Below are 19,086 nucleotides of genomic sequence, written 5' to 3' on the forward strand. Positions count from 1 at the left end.
AATTTAAGTCTGTTTTTTGTTTGCAGTTGTTTATTCCAATTTATACATTTCCAAATGTATTTATGTGAACCTTATTTTTTGTATGTAGCACCTTGTCACCAAACCAAATTCCTTGTGCATGTAAAACAAATCATAGCAATACATTTTTTGGAGTTTTAGCACAGAAAACTGACAACTCAATGGGTGATGGTTTGGTAAAATAAGTACTATGATTGATATGTCAGGACTAATCAAAGCATGAACGGGTTGTTCTCTAACCTCTCAGAGAACATAAAAACGGGTAGATGCATCTTTAAAACTCTCACGGTAACAGGATTTTTTTAGGCCTTTTGACTGAATGCTCTCGGCAAGATCAGCAACATGTGGCGATAGGTCAACCTCAACTCCTTTGGCAAGAACTCAGTGTACTCATCCCAAAGCTATGAGCAAGGCTCATATTAAAATAGACCTCACCATATAGGCATGAAGTTGCAGCAGATTAGTAAAGTATAAAATATATAATTTTTATTTCAATATGATAATGTACCAATAAACAGTTTAGCCAATATTTACTTAACCTTGTTGAGTTAGACCTCTGTCAGCTGTTCTTTAGTCAAGCTTGCATAATTTGTTTATAGTAAGCTATGACCTTGGTGGCTTTCCACATACACGTGTCAGGATCTGGGTTGTTTGGGGGTTGGATTCTAGATTTGATGATTATTATCGTCTTGTGTTACACAAGGTTTTATTTTTTATTGAACTGATCTTTTAATACTTATTGTATCCCAGTATTTTCCCTGCCCCTGCTACCCTGTGGATTTCTTTTCTCACTCCTGCCTCCCTGTGATATTTATAGGTTCTCTTCATTACTTTCTCATCAAATATCCAACAACTACTTGCTTCATGCATTTGGGTCAATACAATGTTTAATGTTTTAAATACCACATTGTTTAAGATAGTTTAACGAACAGTTAAAGAAGGGATGATTTGAGGTTTAGCCTCTTAAAGACACACAGTAACTTTGTGCCACTAGGGGTGCTAGACCTGTAACTGTCCATATTTTGCTTCTACTAAACACCCTAGTTTTCATACCCATATGCAGAACAAAGAAGGGAAACGAAGGGAGCGTGAGGCGCACTGCAAAATAGCAACAGAGATTGAATGGGAGTACTAGTACGATGAGAACAACAGCGATGAAAGGGGGGCGGGGATGCGTAGGTCCATAGATGGGAAATGCAGGAGCTTGCAGTGTGGAAATTGGCTGGTCAGAGGAGAATTTGGCAGGGCTCGGCCAATCAGTCTGCGGGGTGGCGGCAAGTGAAAGTTAGCTGAGCGATGCGCTGATTGAGTGCTGGTGTGACGGCTTGAACCTTTGAGAGACTGCAGAGAAAACCAGAGGCTGGTTGACTCGACAGAGATCTGTGACTTGCGAAAGGCACTCCGAAGTTGGATTTGGAGCAAAACAACCATGTATGGCTAACAGAAGAAAAACAAAGATTGCACTGGCACCACCGCAGCACCCTGACAAAATCGAAAATAATAATAAAGATCCATGACTGTATACTAGGAGCAAAGTGTTAAGTTACCTGTGAAATTATTAAGTTGAGAAATGACAATCGGTTTTACATTCGGCTTCTTTCAGCCTGTGACAACGAATTAATTCCTTTCCATGATCGACTCTTGTTTTTCCTCAGCTACAATCCCTTTGACGTTTTCTCTTTTTGGCCTCCTTAGAAGGTTCAAACTTTTTCCTTGCCTTAGCCAAGTCGAGACCAGTAGTCGAGCAGGCGGAAAAATAGTAGAGCAAAAGCCTTAGCTCCATGATGATATAAGAGAATACTGCCGTAAAGGGATTCATTTTTCCAGGTCACATGACCTGGCCAATGCAGGTGCGTTATCTCCCAACTTACATAGTCAGTATTTCAAGAGGGGAGGCCTATTTGTAGCATTGATAATGTCAATCGCTGTATATTGCCTGAGGACTCATTTAAAGTAACTCATGTTTCAACTCTTTAGGCCACAAAGTCTCCGGTGTGCCTTTAATGTGTATGTTCATAGCGAAGGCGGTGGATTTGAATAATATCGCTATGCAAACCATGCAGCAAAGGGCAAGGAAGTAGCCAGCGAATTCCACACATTGAGAGCTGTTCCCTGCCCTCTCACCGCATGCTACTTGACAGACAGGGGAGAGCGGAGTGGTTACCGCTGAACTTGAAACATCTGAACTTTTCAGTGAAATCGCATCAGCAATCAGGGACTTGTTTTGACATAGGTTTAAAAATTACAGCTGAGACAAAAGGTTTTTCAGTCAAAATGGAATATAGAGAAAATAATGTTGACAAACGTTGAAATGAGGAATGAAGAGGTTTTCAGATGACTTAAAAAAAAAGCAGTTTTAATTTAGCTGCAGAAAGTCCATTGTCATCCTCCCTTACTTTCAGAGCAGACACTGGCCAAACACTGTCTCTCCCCAGTACTGTTGCTCTTGCCCGTGTAGATACAAGGAAGTACCGCTGAATCTTACAGTCATTCAGATGCAGCTCTGGATGATTCGAAGTGGAGTACTATTTCAGTGCTTCTAGGGCTTTTCCAAAAATTTATGGTGTCCCCAAGTAGATTAAAATGTTGTGCATCAAGAAAAATGTAACTGCACTCTCTAATGTTATGTTTTACCAATAGTTTTGTTGCTAAGTGCAAACAGCAAGACCTTGACAGGAAATGCTATGTGTTTGCCAGGGGTAACAAAAGGTGCATACTGATGGATCTGGGAGGCTGAGGAAGAACTAAATTTGTTCAACAATCATTACATCCACTAAATAAGATAAAGCTGCACAATTGTATATTCATTGCCAGCACAGCAATGCCATATTGTTGATTGCAATAACTTTATATTTATGAAAAGAGCACAGCAGTAACATCTAGTCGGATGGTGACATTAATGGCATCAATGGTGACATCAATTTTACCTGCTCAAATTTGCACTAAAGTGGCAATAAAAGCTAGAATGAGTTGTTAAGTGGTGAATACATTTCATTATTGAACCGAACTTGACATCAGGGATGTGTGTGTGAAAACAACATTATAGAAAACTACACATTCAAACCTCCACTGGGTATTTAGGGTTTAATTTAAAACAGAATCAAAATGAGGAGTTCCCCCATGAGATGATGCACAGGTCCTACCTGCTTGTCTAACATTTTTATACTTCATCTTCAACTGCTCCCAGGTGCACGTCTTTCTCAAGGATTGCACCTAAATAGAATACATTGATACACTAATATTCAAGCATTAAACTAGTTGTCCCCCCTAATGTTTTTGTAGTTAAAACAGACTACATATAAACACACGCATTTTATCCAGCAGCAATCTCAACTCCCTCTCCTTTGCAGCTGTAGTAGTGGTGTTCTTACTTTTGAAGATATTTACCAACTCATTGTATGCGTGCATTAAAATCTCTACTTCCAGTGGTGTGAAACCTCCTCTTGCCTGTTGATTCAAATCTCCATTGATGAGGGCTTTTCATAGTGATGACATACATGCTTGACTCTGAACTCTCAGTAGTGAAACTCTGAAAGAAACCGTTATGTCAGGGTTTCCACCCTGAGACTAGATCAATTCAGTCAAGGATTTGTCTGAGTTTGCTGACACTGTCTTCTTTAAATGGACACCTGTTCACTTAAAAAAGGGGCATTGGATCTTACTGAAAATATCAGCATTAATAAAGCTAAAAATCATGAGAAAAAAGGTTTGCGGGAAAACAAACTCTGACCCTTACCCTTTACTCACAGTTTTTATCTAGTGTAATATGTTGGTGGCAGCATCCCATGTGGGCGATGTTTTTCTTCAGCAGGGCCAGGAAAGCAGGTCAAAATATTAAGCTTTTCCCGGATGAAAAAAAGTTTGTGGCTGCAAAAGAGAAATCCCACTTTAAACAAACTGTTAAAGCTACCGTGTAAAAGTTGAGAATTTAGCCAAATCTAGAATACTTTTTGTTGTTGTTGTAGGACTAGAAAACTCTCATCTGAGTTAATCTGACCAACCTGACACTTGAACTACAACTAATTGAATGTATAAGACAAAAGATTAATCATGTTTAGCTCCCACAGCAAACAAACAAAAAATACCCTGATTATTTTTTGTCTGTGAACTTAACGTAACGGTATTGCAATTTACAGCCCCAACACCTTTTTCCAACAGTTTGAGGTGTGCAATGTCACAGTGGAAGTCGGCATACAAATCTTATGACAGTAAGGCACCCAGCTAAAAGTAGAAAAGTAGGCATGGTGGTGTGGGGGAAGCAGTCTGGAAATGAATGCATTCAAAGGCAGATATGGTCAAAAGGTTTTAAAAAAGAGGGAATCACATTTAAGGATCTAACAAACCTCCAGTCTAAAGGTTGCTTCATGTATTTGGTGCTTGAACAACCTTAGAAGACGGAATAGTTGCAAAATCCTATCAAAACTAATCAAGCAATGCAGTTTACTGCAGTTAATTTAATGATATAGCTGGTTTGTATCAAAACTAATGGAGAAAGAAGTTTAAAAGACAGGAAAGGTCGTATTTATTACCAGACCGACAATGCTTGCATCACTGCAAAAACAATCTAGAAATTTGTAATAAAATTCTTAAATTAAGTGTATTTCCTCTTAATTTAAGTGGACAAATAAGATGATCTGCCAATGGAATTAGTATTTTTACTTTGAAAATATGATAATTAGATAATATGCACCTAAAATAAGAAAATGCAATTGCTTTTTTCTATTTCATTTGTAAATTGTCTTGTTCCATTGGTAAACTGTCTCACTTCCTTCCTTAATTCAAGAAAAAATGCACTTATTTTAAGAAAAATGACTTATTGAGATTTTAATGTTTTGGAGTGCTCCAAAACATCTTCGACAAGTTTTGTAACTCCAAGGCACATTGGATGTGAATGACCCTCATCACTCTAACCACACAATCTTTCATTGTCTTGCTTTAGGGACAAGCCTGTCTTCCATTCTAGCTAAGGGACCAACTTCTCCCCAGAAGCTGTGTGGTTGGTCTTGGTGTACTCTTTGTACACAATTAAATCACTTTCTAACATACAGTAGTTGACTACTGCCTTTAATTTATACATGCTGCTGTGATGGATAAAATAAACTAGATTTTAATCTTGCAAAAGTATTTCATTTTTATTTTATTTTACTGGCATTTGTGATAGACCAAATCACACTGAAAATGGCTTTTCTATATTTCTATATCTTTCCAAAAATAATATCTTTCTAAGATAAAAATCTGAAAAAACGTGGCTTGCACCTGTATCTAGTCAGCATTTTGTAGATCCATTTTTCAGTGTTATTATACCTGTAAGTCTGTTGTCGTTTTTACTTGCTTGGCGCCTCTGACACCATATTTTTGCCTAGTTTTAAAGGCTAAGATGGGAAGCACCAGGGAAAATTGCATCTCAAGCTATCTATCACAAATGTATTAATATCTGGACTTAAACACAATACATTTTTTTATATAAACCCCTAAACTTTGTCTCAAATGGGACAGTATCACGGTACCTGGACTTAGATGCTTCTCTGAATAATGGCCAGGTTTTTCAGCATGAGATATGTCTTGCCTTGCTGGGTTGCCATACTGCTTTCAATGTCAGATGATTGATTTAATGATAATCTGTCCATTCACCAATCATTTGTTCCAGCATTTGCAGGGGTTGAAGCCAAAATTTATCATCACCCTGGACGGGTCACTAGTACATCTGAGGGCAATGCACAGAGACAGAACAGTCCTCCAATCCATGTATGTATGTTCATAGCTAAGAGCAACTAAGAGTCATTTAAAATAAGTCACATTTTTGGATAGTGGGGAAAAGGCGGAAGTACCCAGTGAGAACCCACACATGGACGATTAAAACATCCAAGCTGGATGTTTCCAGGGATTCCAGACTGGAATTTAGAATTCAGCAGCACTGAACAATAGGTATGCTGCTAATGGCCAAATGGTCCTTGTGGCCTCTTTGTTCAAAGAAATTTGTGGAGAACCTGTTGTTCTGCCAACAGGTTCTCCCACCTGAGTTGTTGTTCTCTTCAGCTCCCCCAGTTCTTAGACAGTTCTCTGATTGATACTTTCCTCATGCAGCATTTTATATTTAAACATTGGAAAATGCAAAAAAGTCTTTACTAGTTAGTTGTTTTATTTAAAACAATTGTTCCTTTGGGTTTAACTGAGGTTATTTTTAAAAAAGTGACTTAAAAATAAATTTGGGCATAGATATCACTATAAGTCACTTTCTAGAGTTTAAGAGGCAATTTGCTGTAACAGTTACTCCAAAATAAATAAATAAATATATATATATATATATATATATATATATATATATATATATATATATATATATATATATATATATATATATATATATATATATATATATATATATATATATACACTATATTGCCAAAAGTATTTGCTCACCTGCCTTGACTCACATATGAGCTTAAGTGACATCCCGTTCCTAATCCATAGGGTTCAATATGACGTCGGTCCACCCTTTGCAGCTAGAACAGCTTCAACTCTTCTGGGAAGGCTGTCCACAAGGTTTAGGAGTGTGTTTATGGGAATTTTTGACCATTCTTCCAGAAGCGCATTTGTGAGGTCGCACACTGATGTTGGACTAGAAGGCCTGGCTCTCAGTCTCCGCTCTAATTCATCCCAAAGGTGTTCTATCGGGTTGAGGTCAGGACTCTGTGCAGGCCAGTCAAGTTCATCCACACCAGACTCTGTCATCCATGTCTTTATGGACCTTGCTTTGTGCACTGGTGCACAGTCATGTTGGAAGAGGAAGGGGCCAGCTCCAAACTGTTCCCACAAAGTTGGGAGCATGGAATTGTCCAAAATGTCTTGGTATGCTGAAGCATTCAGAGTTCCTTTCACTGGAACTAAGGGGCCAAGCCCAGCTCCTGAAAAACAACCTCACACCATAATCCAACCGCCAAACCCAGACCCGTCCATCAGATTGCCAGATGGAGAAGCGCGATTCGTCACTCCAGAGAACGCGTCTCCACTGCTCTAGAGTCCAGTGGCGGCGTGCTTTACACCACCGCATCCGACGCTTTGCATTGCACTTGGTGATGTATGGCTTGGATGCAGCTGCTCGACCATGGAAACCCATTCCATGAAGCTCTCTGCGCACTGTTCTTGAGCTAATCTGAAGGCCACATGAAGTTTGGAGGTCTGTAGTGATTGACTCTGCAGAAAGTTGGCGACCTCTTCGCACTATGCGCGTCAGCATCCGCTGACCCCGCTCCTTCAGTTTACGTGGCCTACCACTTCGTGGCTGAGTTGCTGTCGTTCCCAAACACTTCCATTTTCTTATAATACAGCTGACAGTTGACTGTGGAATATTTAGGAGCGAGGAAATTTCACGACTGGATTTGTTGCACAGGTGGCATCCTATCACAGTTCCACGCTGGAATTCACTGAGCTCCTGAGAGCGACCCATTCTTTCACAAATGTTTGTAAAAACAGTCTGCATGCCTAGGTGCTTGAATTTATACACCTGTGGCCATGGAAGTGATTGGAACACCTGATTCCAATAATTTGGATGGGTGAGCAAATACTTTTGGCAATATAGTGTATATATATATATATATATATATATATATATATATATATATATATATATATATATATATATATATATATATATATATATATATATATATATACATATGTTTCTTTTTTTTTTTTTTTACAGCACTAGTGGCTTGTTTATTGTTAAGTGGGCTAACAGGAAAAGGGGGGGGGGGCGGTGCAAGAGAAAGGGGGAGACTTGCAGCAAAGCTCCACAGGCCAGATTCGAACCTGGGTCAGCCACTTCGATGACTAAGGCCTGCATACATGGGTCTTTTGCCCTAACCACTGCCCCACCAAAGCGTGCCCTGCCACCAACTTTTTTAGAGAATTTTTTTAAACTACAATTCTTTTAGTATAGAGGTTTTTATTTATTTAGTTGTTTTGGTTTTCAGCTTTTATTGTAACACATAATCAGAGACACCTACAGACAAAACTGATCGGCTGTTACACAGTTGATCATTTTGATTCATGTTACTGTTGGAGCACCTGTAGTGATGCACTCCAAAGACTTTCAGCTATAATTTCAAAAGAAGCTTAATTGCTTGCTTAATACAATTGCAAACACAACTTCTGCTCTATAATTAAGCTCTAGTTTGTGTTCCAATTTGAGCTTTCAAGTGACATACAGATAATATGAAAAAAGTATTAGCAGGCTATTCACAGTTTTGGTGTTTTTATCATTTTTGTTTTGTCTGTCACCGGAGTGTCACATGAAACCGCTGTTCCTCCCTGTCTTGAAAGCATTTTGTGTTGGAATTGCCTAAAGGGTGTTGAAGCATTGGAACCCGAGTTATAGTGAAGAAAAGTGATTAAATATCAATAAAACCTATATTATGAAAAAATAAAATCAGTGATTGGAACAGAGTGTACTTTGCACTTTAATTTAGTGCCCAGGTCTCCCTCTGTAAAGATGTCTAAGGCTCTAACCAGAATGACACCAGTCACAAATCTAAATAAAACCTGTTTCACAGTAATATAAACAAGGTTATAGTGGCAAAAATAAAATCTTTGTCTGATTTAATGTTTGGATTCTTTTCTGTTGTGCCTGGCTGTGACACAACTAATCCATCCTTTTTGGGAAGGCTGAGGCACAGAGGTATTCCATTTGTTTTGTTGATTTAAACTGCTCATAAAAAGGAGTTCACTTTCATTTAATTTATCTTCAACCATGACAATAGATACCTACATGCAAACTTGCAACAGAAGTAGTTTTGCTTGACAAACTGAAAAACAAGGGAAGGTGTTTTGTGTCTGTGTGAATTAGCTCTGACCTGTAAGAGATCAACATTTTCTGTACTGGGATTTTTGCTAGACTGCTAGGAAGACCTTGGTATACAAATATGTTCCTTCAGCTGTTCCCCTATGCGGGGTCACATACCAAGTCATTAACACTTGCACTCAGGCCAGGCAGAGTTTATACGGATTTGAACTCAGGTCCCTATTGCCAGGGCCAGAAGTCTGCTTATTAAAGATGCACAAAATTGGCCTTTTTTTATCTGCTACCTTGTATTTGTCTCATTTTGTATTTGTCTTGAAACCTGTCTACTCAGATTGTTTTCAATTACGACTAAGCAGCAGGGAAATGTGAGCGTGATCATAATCGCAAGGCGACCCCACCATCAATATGTGAAACAAACACTAGGTAAAAACTGAAGCCCTTCTGCACACTTTATTGTTGTTGGTGGTACGAAGAAGCTGGCAGGATAACTACAGGACTGAGAGAGAATCCATGAAGCAGTATCAGACTGAAGGATATGAGCTATTAAAGTAAACTAATGCTACCTAAATGCTAGCTTGTCTATTGGTTTTATACATAATAAGGTCAGCAATTTAATGTTAGAACTTAGTTACTATAATATTCATGCTATGCTAAATCAACGGCACCACTCAAACTCAACCAACAGTCCTCTGACCAGGGACGGACTTTGGCTTGATCCGAACACCTCTAATCAGTAAGAACTACCAATACAAAGTTTTAATTGGTTAATTGATTTCAATTATATTTATTTTTATGGTGCCAATTCAAAACATATGTCATCTCAAGGCACTTTACAGATGCAATTCAAGCAGATGATATCATTCAGTTACAATGGTTGAAAGGTTTCTATCTAAGGAAAATTGGTTGATAGCAAAGACTCATTGACTCATCAGCAATTCCTCACACTGAGCCTGCAGGCAGGGAGAGTGGAGAGGAAAACTCCCTTTTAACAGCGAGAAATCTCCAGCAGAATCAGGCTTCGGTGTGAGCGGCTATCTGCCAAGGCCTACTGGGGTTCAAGGAGACAGAAGCAAAGATACATAAAGAAGTAAAGATACAAAAGGCAACTGTCAACCAGCTCCACAGGTGGCTCCGTCCGGGAAACACTTAGCCAGGCAGACAAGCCCCGAAACGGCTCCCATGTCAGAGGATAAAAGACAGCACATCTAGTCAGGCACAGTCAGAGAAACAGATCTGACCTGAAAAACAGGCCAAGCTCCAACATCTATAAACAAATGTGTTAAAGGCAGCACAGCTGATATTTTTCTAAGGAATGGGGGTCACAGCCAAACAGACCAAAGGAAGCCAATATGATAAGTAGAAGCAGGGAGGGTTAGGAGAGTGCGAGTCTTTTCCAAACAGTTGTGAAAATCCTCCACTATACCTTTAAGGAGAGCTACTCTTAGTTCATTTTGGTCACTGTACCTCTGGTCACCACTGTATCTGCGTTTTATGCCAGTATTTAGTCCCTATCCATTACCATTGCTGTTGTAATTGTGAAAATGTCCCTTGCAGACAAAAAAAACTCTAGAGAAAGAGAGTTCTCCCTCTCCCATGCTCTAAACGTGCTTGCTCTGTGTTTTTCTTTGGAACTCACTATGTCCCTCATCATCACAAGTCTCCCTAACATTCTGAGGCTGCACAATTGTGTGGCTTTGGAGCCTCAGTACTGAGGCTCATTACTGTTTTCTTCATTCCGTTTTTTGGATGCTACTCATATTATCTTGAAATGTTGCTGTGGTGATGCTGCTGATGCCGAAACTTTACAGATAGTTTGTTACACTCAGCTTTTCTTCATGTTTCCCTTTCTCTTTCTTTTCTTGGAAACGATCAGAGTGGAGGGTGAAACAGTTAATTAGCAGGTGGAAAAAACAAGCAAGAGAAACTGGTGATGATTGCATGAACATACAGCTGTCCCTGCCTTATTTCTCACATTGCATTATCAGCAATACTCTTTAAAACGGTAAATGATTCCAAGCAGTTACTAGAAACAGTACAGTTGCACACAAATGTTGAAAACAGAAAAGTAGGTTCAGCTGTATCAAAAGCTGTTGGCGTTTTTACAATTAATGTGATTTATATTGTGCAGGGCTGAAGCATCATGGTTTTGAATTTTATACTTTTTGAAGAAAACTATAATTCTCTATCAGTATCAGTCTCTAAATACTAGTCTATTACAATAAGGCTCAAAATATTTCAAAAAGGCACAGACAGATTCTCCACAATTCACATTTATTTAAAAGAAACCTACAGGATAAGAGCTTAATCCCTTAGTGAAGTGGTGTTATTTATCAAAACATACGCTGGTTATATATATAAGATTAACCAGATTATCTACTTAGCTAGGGAAATATGTTTTAGTTAATTTAAGACCTTGAAGCACAGATTGCTCTTTGTTTTACAGGGGACAATGTTGGTTTGGCAGACTTCATTGGAGGAACCCTTCAGAACAAACCTGTAATTCCTCCTGTTTTAATCGAGTGTTGTAAGTAGATTCTCGACATTTTTTAGTTTATGCCTTCTTTGTGCATCAAGTCAAATCTAAAAAACATATTGAATTAGTTATTTTTATTGTTTGGAGAAATATTTAAGTACTAGTTTTGACAGTACCGTATATTGTCTACAGGAAATATAGAAACGTGGACAAAAATGTTGGTAACCCTCGTTTAATGAAAAGAGAAACCATCAATGGTGACAGAAATAATTTGACTGACAAAAAGCCTGTTTTATTAGAGTATATCTTAAAAAAAAAATTGTTGAAGCGTGCTTGAAGAGCAACACCTGATTTTCCTTTGTTCGTTTTTATAAAAATGTGTATTTATTATTACTAAACTAATAATAATGATGGGTTTTTCTTTTCTTCCAGAAGGGGTACCAGCAATTTGGTCCATGTGTGCTAAAAAGTCTTACCATTTGGTTTGCATGAAAGGCTAGCTGGGAAACCCGCTAACCTCCAAACCCTACTAGAGTGCAGCCTGAGAAACTATAATTTGAGTAAAATGTTAAAATTCATAATTTATTTGTTAAAATGTTCAATGTTTGGAAAACCTTTGTCTTGATGCAAACAACAGCCAAAAAAGAATGAAATTGTCTGTCTTTTAACCACTTGAACATATGTATATAATCTTGTATATATGTGCTGCCAGACTTGGAGGAGTACCCAGAAATGTGTGACTGCATACAAACAGATGTTGATTGTGTGGAAGTTGACCTCGAGGATGTCCCCCTGGTTTCTCCAAATGTAACATGGCTGTAAGTTCAACTTTACTTCTTTTTTTAAATTTTCATATTCTAAGAAGAATACTTCAGGAAGCAGAATGCTTATGAAAGAAGCAGACATGCTGACATCAAGGTGAAGAGACACATGTTTGCTTTTTATTAACCAAGAGTCATTAGAACTTGTGGCTTTGTTTTGGTTTTTATTGTTAGTTTTTTTTAAGGCCACACTCACACTGAAAACGGTGCAGCTGCCATGCAGCTGCTCTACAGGAGTTCTGCAAAAGTCATTCACACTGAAAACTGCAACAAGGCTGGTTCAGCTGTGGCCCCAGCTGCAGAAACTGTGCTTGGGAGAAAATGAGTCCATGTGGGTTCATGCTCTTTCCAGGAGTTATAGAGCAAAATTTGCTTTCCATAATGAGAAATCTCCCTTTTCGTTGTCCAATAGCCTCTCTTTTTCCTAGTGTTTCTGTTTTTGCCAAAGTTTAGGATGTTAGATGGGGCTTCAGACCAACTTCCTTTGGGACAACACTTCCCTCTGAATCTTATTCAACATTAATTTTACACGCAATTAATTTTGGCACGCCTGTGGCTTCAAACCATCATTTCTGCTGTTCTCCAGCATTTGACTTAAGTGCAGATTAATCCACCTCTGACTTTTAGCAACTTTCAAAGCTTCCAAATTCTGACCAGTTACATCTACAGTATAGTGCATGCACACTAAACACCGACAAGGTGAATGGATTGATTAATTTACATATCATTTGCATATAAAGGGCCGATCCAGAGCGAATTAATGGTTAACAACACAAAGGACACATTTCGACCATTGTAAATTGTGCAAATTGCATAAATAGTGCAAAGCCAGCCTACAAATATAGAAAAGTCAACTTTACTTTCAATTGATGTAGCATTAACCAGTCAGGGACTTGATGTGGTTGTGCTGTAGGGTAAAAAAAGCTGTATGGACAAAAGTCTTTTTCCTTCATAAGATGACATGGTAAAGTGAGATTGGTCAAATTTCACCCTTTGAGCCAATTTTTAGAGAGGTAAAATGCCAAGCAACCAACGGTAGCTGAACAATGCAAAAAAAAAATGTGCCTTGTTTGTCTTCTGTGTGAATACACCTCTGATATCTGACCAGCTAGATCTAGCTGGGATACAGGAGCAGTGTTGTCCTCTTTAGTAGCAAGAGATTAAAAAAAGGTCCCTGATAAGGATGGCTGTCTAGAAATTAACTTTTATTTTTTTTTATATAAATTAATTTGCTGGTTTCCTTAAAAAAACATAGAATATCATGCCAATGTACAATATTTAGCTGTACAGCGTGTGCAAAGTTGGTTTTAAACACAACAAATCTAGTGATAATTTTATAAAACCTTATCTATACGGAAATTCCCTGAACACACACGTGTCAGGAAATATTTCTTAAGATGATTTCACTTTCATGTCAAAGCTACTGTCCCTTCGAGCTCACGTTTCTATGACAGTTCAGGCATCTTTACAAAAACACTTACCAGTTGCAATCAGTGTTCCCCTCTGGGGATGAGAGCAAGTGTGGCAGTTGATAAAATGACATGCATTCTCTGTTATATCACACGTTAACAAGATTAGCAATACAAAGCAAGTAAAGCCTCAGTGTGATAAGCCCCCAGAAGGCATTGCACTGGTGATGTTACATTAACAAGGCCTATAGTGTTTGTGCTTTTTGAAACTTCAAACAATTGTTGCATTGATCACGTTTACGGGCGCTTTTTTAAAGCAGCAAAAAAGCGCCTGCTGCTTCATTTTCTATGCTTGTACACATTAAGCATCTTTGGGGCATCCAGTAAAGTGTGTCCAGATGTGTCTGCTGTTATAAGTGGGGAAAAAGTAGTTTTTATATGTTTTCAATTGAGAAAGTCCACCTCAAAATTTTATCTATGCAGTCAGGTCATCAAGATTTCAATCCTACCTTGAAATATTATTTCATTCTCTGACCAGCACAAATCCCTGTACACTGGTGTTCTATTTCTGGAAATCTCTTTCAACAGCTGCCTCTGTCCCAGTCACCTTTTGGGGGTTTTCCCCTACTGTTAATGGCAGCTAGAAGGAGATTTTAGGTTTTTTTTTGTACGTAATCCAAACTGCACACACCAGAATACTAAAACTGAAAATACTTTGCCTTCAGGTTTAAAAGGTATAGTGCAGGATTTTCACAAATGTTTAAAAAGAATCTCCCTCTCCACTTTATTTTAAAAAATGCCCATGCACAACCCTGTACCCGCTCCAGAGAGGGAACGGCTATTCAAAGTGTGTGACAGCACGCCCAAGCCAAATTCTCCTCGTGCACACTCTGTTTAAATGTTGCTGTTTGCATCGCTCATACAAGCTTACTTTGATTGGCAATTTTTCCACTATGCCAGACTCACCACAGGTAAGTGCAGTGCTTTGTATGTCTCCCTGCCAGCTCCCTGATCAGCTTCTCTGATTGGTTGATGTGGCGCATTGAGCAGCAAAGGGTTAATTTTTTAAACTCTAGTATATGCTGCTGGTGATGTGCGTCAGATGCTTAGGAGCTCATGAGACACTGCTTCGGCTGCCCAGATGTGCTACTCCTGCTGCTGTAAATGTGCTGCAGGACCTTTTGATGCACCTTGATGTGTGTCAACCATTGCCTTTGCATGTAAACCAACTGCTTTTGCTGCTTCCTTTGCATGTGGAATGAACATTAAACATTGTTCTAGGCTGTCGCAATTTGCTGGTAATGCATCCTGTATTCTTTGCATTTTATATTTTTTAACCTCCTTCACACCTTGAAATGTTCCTCTTTCTTTCAACACTTCTGATTGGGAAATTACTTCTGTGTTTACGCATAAGAAGAAGCAGAATATCCTATTCAGTGAAATTCAGAAAATACCAACAATCAGACCAAAGACAAAATGTAAAATCCAGAAATAACGTATAAAACAAGCCAACAAAAAGCACACCTGCATAGAAACCCATAAAGACATGGTACTTTACATTTTAATCTTCCTCTCAAACAAGGACTCTTAAAGGAATAGTACACCCAAAACATGATTAGCCTTCATTTTCTACTCACCCCCATGCTGAACAACACTCTGGAGTACTTTTTTGATATCTCAAATACATCTGGAGATCTGGGAGGCTTCTTGCTGTCTGCTGACATTCAAATAATGGAGGTCCATAGCGCCCGAGGCAGAAAGGTCCATAAAAGTCCACAAAAAACGTGTCAATATTCCTCCATACTGCTCGTCCAATGTATTCCAAGTGTCCTGAGTGTGTAGCGTCCACAATTTACTCGAAACAAAGTCATTTAGAATGTTTTTAGAGCATAAACAGTAGTGTATAGGATTTCCTAAAAGCGGGTTCACGAGTCTACGGAAACCGCGGCAGACCAAACCAGATGAAAGTGCGCATTCAGCGTCTGCTCTGCCGATAATGTAAGCGTAGAAAAAGAAATGTGCTGTTTACCTGTGCAAAGAAAGAAACAACGAAAGAAAAATGTCTGAGGACTTCAGTGGTGAGGAAGATCATGAGTTCTTTGCCGAGCTGAATGCGGCAAAGATATTTGCCGCATATGTGATATGCGGCATGTGATATTTACCAAATGCAGTCTTTATCACTGTTACAGTATGTCCCCTGGCTATTCTAGGTGATGTACAGGACTACCATTCAGTAGATCTATGCAGTGAATGAGAGGGCAAAAAGGCATTTATGGTGTTTTTTTACTGCCATATTTTACCTCTCTTCTATACATCTTGATAATTTTAGGCAGAGCTCTAAAGACACACCTCTAAAAGAAAGAAGAGAGCAACATACCTAATAAAAATGAATATATATTTAGACTTAAAATTAGAATTAACCTACCTAACAAGCACATATATAGGACAAACCATGTTTAAAACAAACGGCAGCGTATCAGAATCTAAAAAGTGTTTTTGCCAAGTAATGTTTTTACATGTATGATGGATTTTCTATCGGGATAAGTTGCTACACAAAGACAAGCATACATTTGATATAGATACAGTATATTTGGAAATGTATTTTAAGAAATGCAGCTTCAAATACATAAACACACAACAATTTTTCGCTCAAGATAGCTGCTATGGCAGCTTTTCTACTTTCACCGCTTCTAGAAGTACTTTGTTATATACGTATTATTAAACCAGTCATTCAGACAAGACATTAACTGTAATTACTTCTAAAAGAAAATGTTTCAATGCTGTTTAAAAACACAGAATGTGTTTTTGTCTTTGTTATGTGCTGTAACTTTACTTATAATATCCTTATTGAGGATGTAAATATTAGACAAAAACCTTACATATCAAAAAGGAACTTTTATGCAGTTTTATGCTAATGTTCTTTTTAACTGTTCAAAGTCACATGCTGGTTTTTATGGTTTACTTTATTGTTTATTGATCAGTTAAACTACCAATCATTGTTTAGAGTGAATTTCATTTTTATGAATAAAATAAAAAAGTAATATTACATAATATTATAATAATTATAACATTTGTGATTAATAGCATAGTATAATCAAATTAAATTGATTCTAATTGTGGATCCTTTTTGTAAATAAACAATCCCCAATGGATAGTAGTTAACATCTGAAAAAAAGCTAGAAAAACATAAATCGGAAGGAATCTTTTCAAGAAATGAATGATGAACTGGCCTACTTTTTATTATACACTTGGTAGTGATCGCTATGAAAGGGCTGCTGTTTCCATTTAGAGCCTCGCTCTAAGTACTGTATGACCCTCCAGGTTACATTTAGAGTAATCTTAAGCACTTCTTCCCACTTACTTTTGAATTTCCTCCTGGGTCTTTTAGAAGGAACAAAGCCAGAGTAACAAGGACCCTCTGCTATGTAAAAGTTTACAGTGTGACATATGTAAATGATATTTATTCGATTGCATGCCACATATACAGTAGGTAATATAAATGCATATCACTGTAATTACCATACCCTACCCCACCATACAAAATGTATCTATAAAGCAATTCAGCCCCAACTACACAAAAATGCTATACACAATCATAAAATACAATTAATAAATGATAAAAACAATAAATAAAGTGGTGTATAAAAGTAGTAATAAAACAAAAAGCAATGATTAAATAATAAAAGACACAGTAAGTCAACATCTCAGACGTGTTAAAAACAAAGAAAAATTAATGGGTATTAAGAAGAAATTTAAAATCATAAAGTGAATAGGACAGTCTAATGGCCAAGGGAAGATCATTTTGCGTTTTGTCTTTGGCACTCTCAGTAACAACTGGTCAGCTGAGCTAAAGCAGCGAGAGGGTGTGTAGGGATAAAGCTGCTCAGACAGGTAGGTTGGGGAGGACAATTAAGAGCTTTAAAAGCAAATAAAAGGATTTTGAAAGGAATCCTGAAATGTAATGGGAGCCAATTTAATGAGGCTAAAATAGGGGAAATGTGGTCAAATTTGCTTGTACCTGTTAAAAAAAGTCCAGCAGCATTCTGCACCCTATGAAGCTGGGAAATGCATGAATTACTGATATTCTCATAAAGTGCCGCAGTTTTAAAGATTATCATTTAAATATTTAAACAACAAATGCGGCCCTTTGTCAGTTACATTACTGTATATACCTCTGACGAAATTGCCTGAAATACTTTTAAGTAATTAAATTAAAATCAGATTGTTGAAAGCTGGGTCGGCAGCATTTTACCAATAATTTCAGGATGCACCCACTGGAATCAGTTATTAGCGTCCCTAAAAGCAGCTGACAAATTTGCACTGTTGCTAAATTAAACAGGCTCTGTGATTTGGAAGCTGATAGCAGATTGAGTCATGGAGTTACTGGTACGCTAGGCCACATTCACAACTTGAGATTAAATCCTGCATTAGAGAACCAACATATGTCTGATCAGGAGCCATATCTGTTCAACCTAACAAATTTTACAGGCTTAGCTCTTGTGTTCAAGAGCAGCTCCGATTGCTGTAAAGCCACGCTTGTGGTTACATCACTCATTCAGTGGTGAATCCGTCCCTCTAAAGTTACAGAGTCAAACTTCTGAGAAGGTCAGCCTGCACAGAGCATCAGCAGTATATACAACAAATACTGTATATAAAAAAAATAGATCATTAATGCCATTTTATATATATCCGATCAAAAGGTATGGTCCAGAACTTCTTTGTTGTGGTGTAAGCTCATGTCTACTTCCCGATTCCTGAGCCGATAATATCAGAATTCCCAGACTGCCAAAACAGAGCACAGCATTTGGCTAAAAAGCAACAGACTTCAAACATGGAAGAGAATGGGACCAGAAATAATGTTAAAAGTACAGAAGAAGCCTCAGTATACTTCCAAAGTATTTGCATAACAACCTACAGAGGTTAAACCGTATTCACTCATGATTCTAAATTTAGCTGCGCTATGTCCTCATCTCTCTTAAGTTGGCAACCTGCACAGCACTATCGGAACAGGTGGTGGATGGAAGGGGAGGTATCTTGTTTGTGTTGTTATGATTTAAGACAATAACTCTCTCTTTTAGTTAAAATTAATGCTTGGGTCAAACTTTATACAGTGTTGCTTTAAGATGACAGAAGAATTAGAGTTCAATTTTACTACAAATAAAGTTAAAAAGTAAAACAAAGTTGGAGAAAAATAGTAGCAAGGAACACAGGCAGCATGGATGCCAGAATATTGCAACTATTTTGAAAAGTCTTTATGGGCTCATGTATATGCAATTGTTTAGGATTTATAAAAATGTGTTTGTGAGTGTAATGAAGCATGCACCTTGTGATGGCACAGTTTGTAGCACTGTCGGTTTGCAGCAAGAAGGTTCTGAGTTTGATATCCAGCTACTCTGGCTTCCTCCCCCAGTCCTAAACTGGACCGTTTGGTTCATTAGTGTCTCTAAATTGCCGTTACGTGTGCGCATGTTCCCTGTGATAGACACTTTCCTTGTTAAAGTTGGCAAAAAACGTATTTCAAAGGTACAAAATTTAAAGAAGCATTTCAAAGTTTTCTAATGATGC

The 19,086-nt window shown here is 38.0% G+C and overlaps 1 protein-coding gene across 1 annotated transcript in view; it reads left to right on the top strand.

Annotated features, from left to right (window-relative positions):
- The window catches only part of rxfp2a (relaxin family peptide receptor 2a), a 128,731-nt gene that overhangs the window by 42,921 nt on the left and 66,724 nt on the right, over window positions 1-19,086 (top strand). Inside the window, exons 3-4 of the mRNA XM_038278819.1 lie at window positions 11,262-11,342; window positions 12,004-12,109. Of these exons, the coding sequence (XP_038134747.1) occupies window positions 11,262-11,342; window positions 12,004-12,109 (187 nt within the window). The remainder of the gene's footprint in view (window positions 1-11,261; window positions 11,343-12,003; window positions 12,110-19,086) is intronic.

This window comes from Cyprinodon tularosa, unplaced genomic scaffold (genome assembly GCF_016077235.1).
Source record: "Cyprinodon tularosa strain WSP-4 unplaced genomic scaffold, ASM1607723v1 ctg144, whole genome shotgun sequence".
Classification (NCBI taxonomy): Eukaryota; Metazoa; Chordata; class Actinopteri; order Cyprinodontiformes; family Cyprinodontidae; genus Cyprinodon; species Cyprinodon tularosa.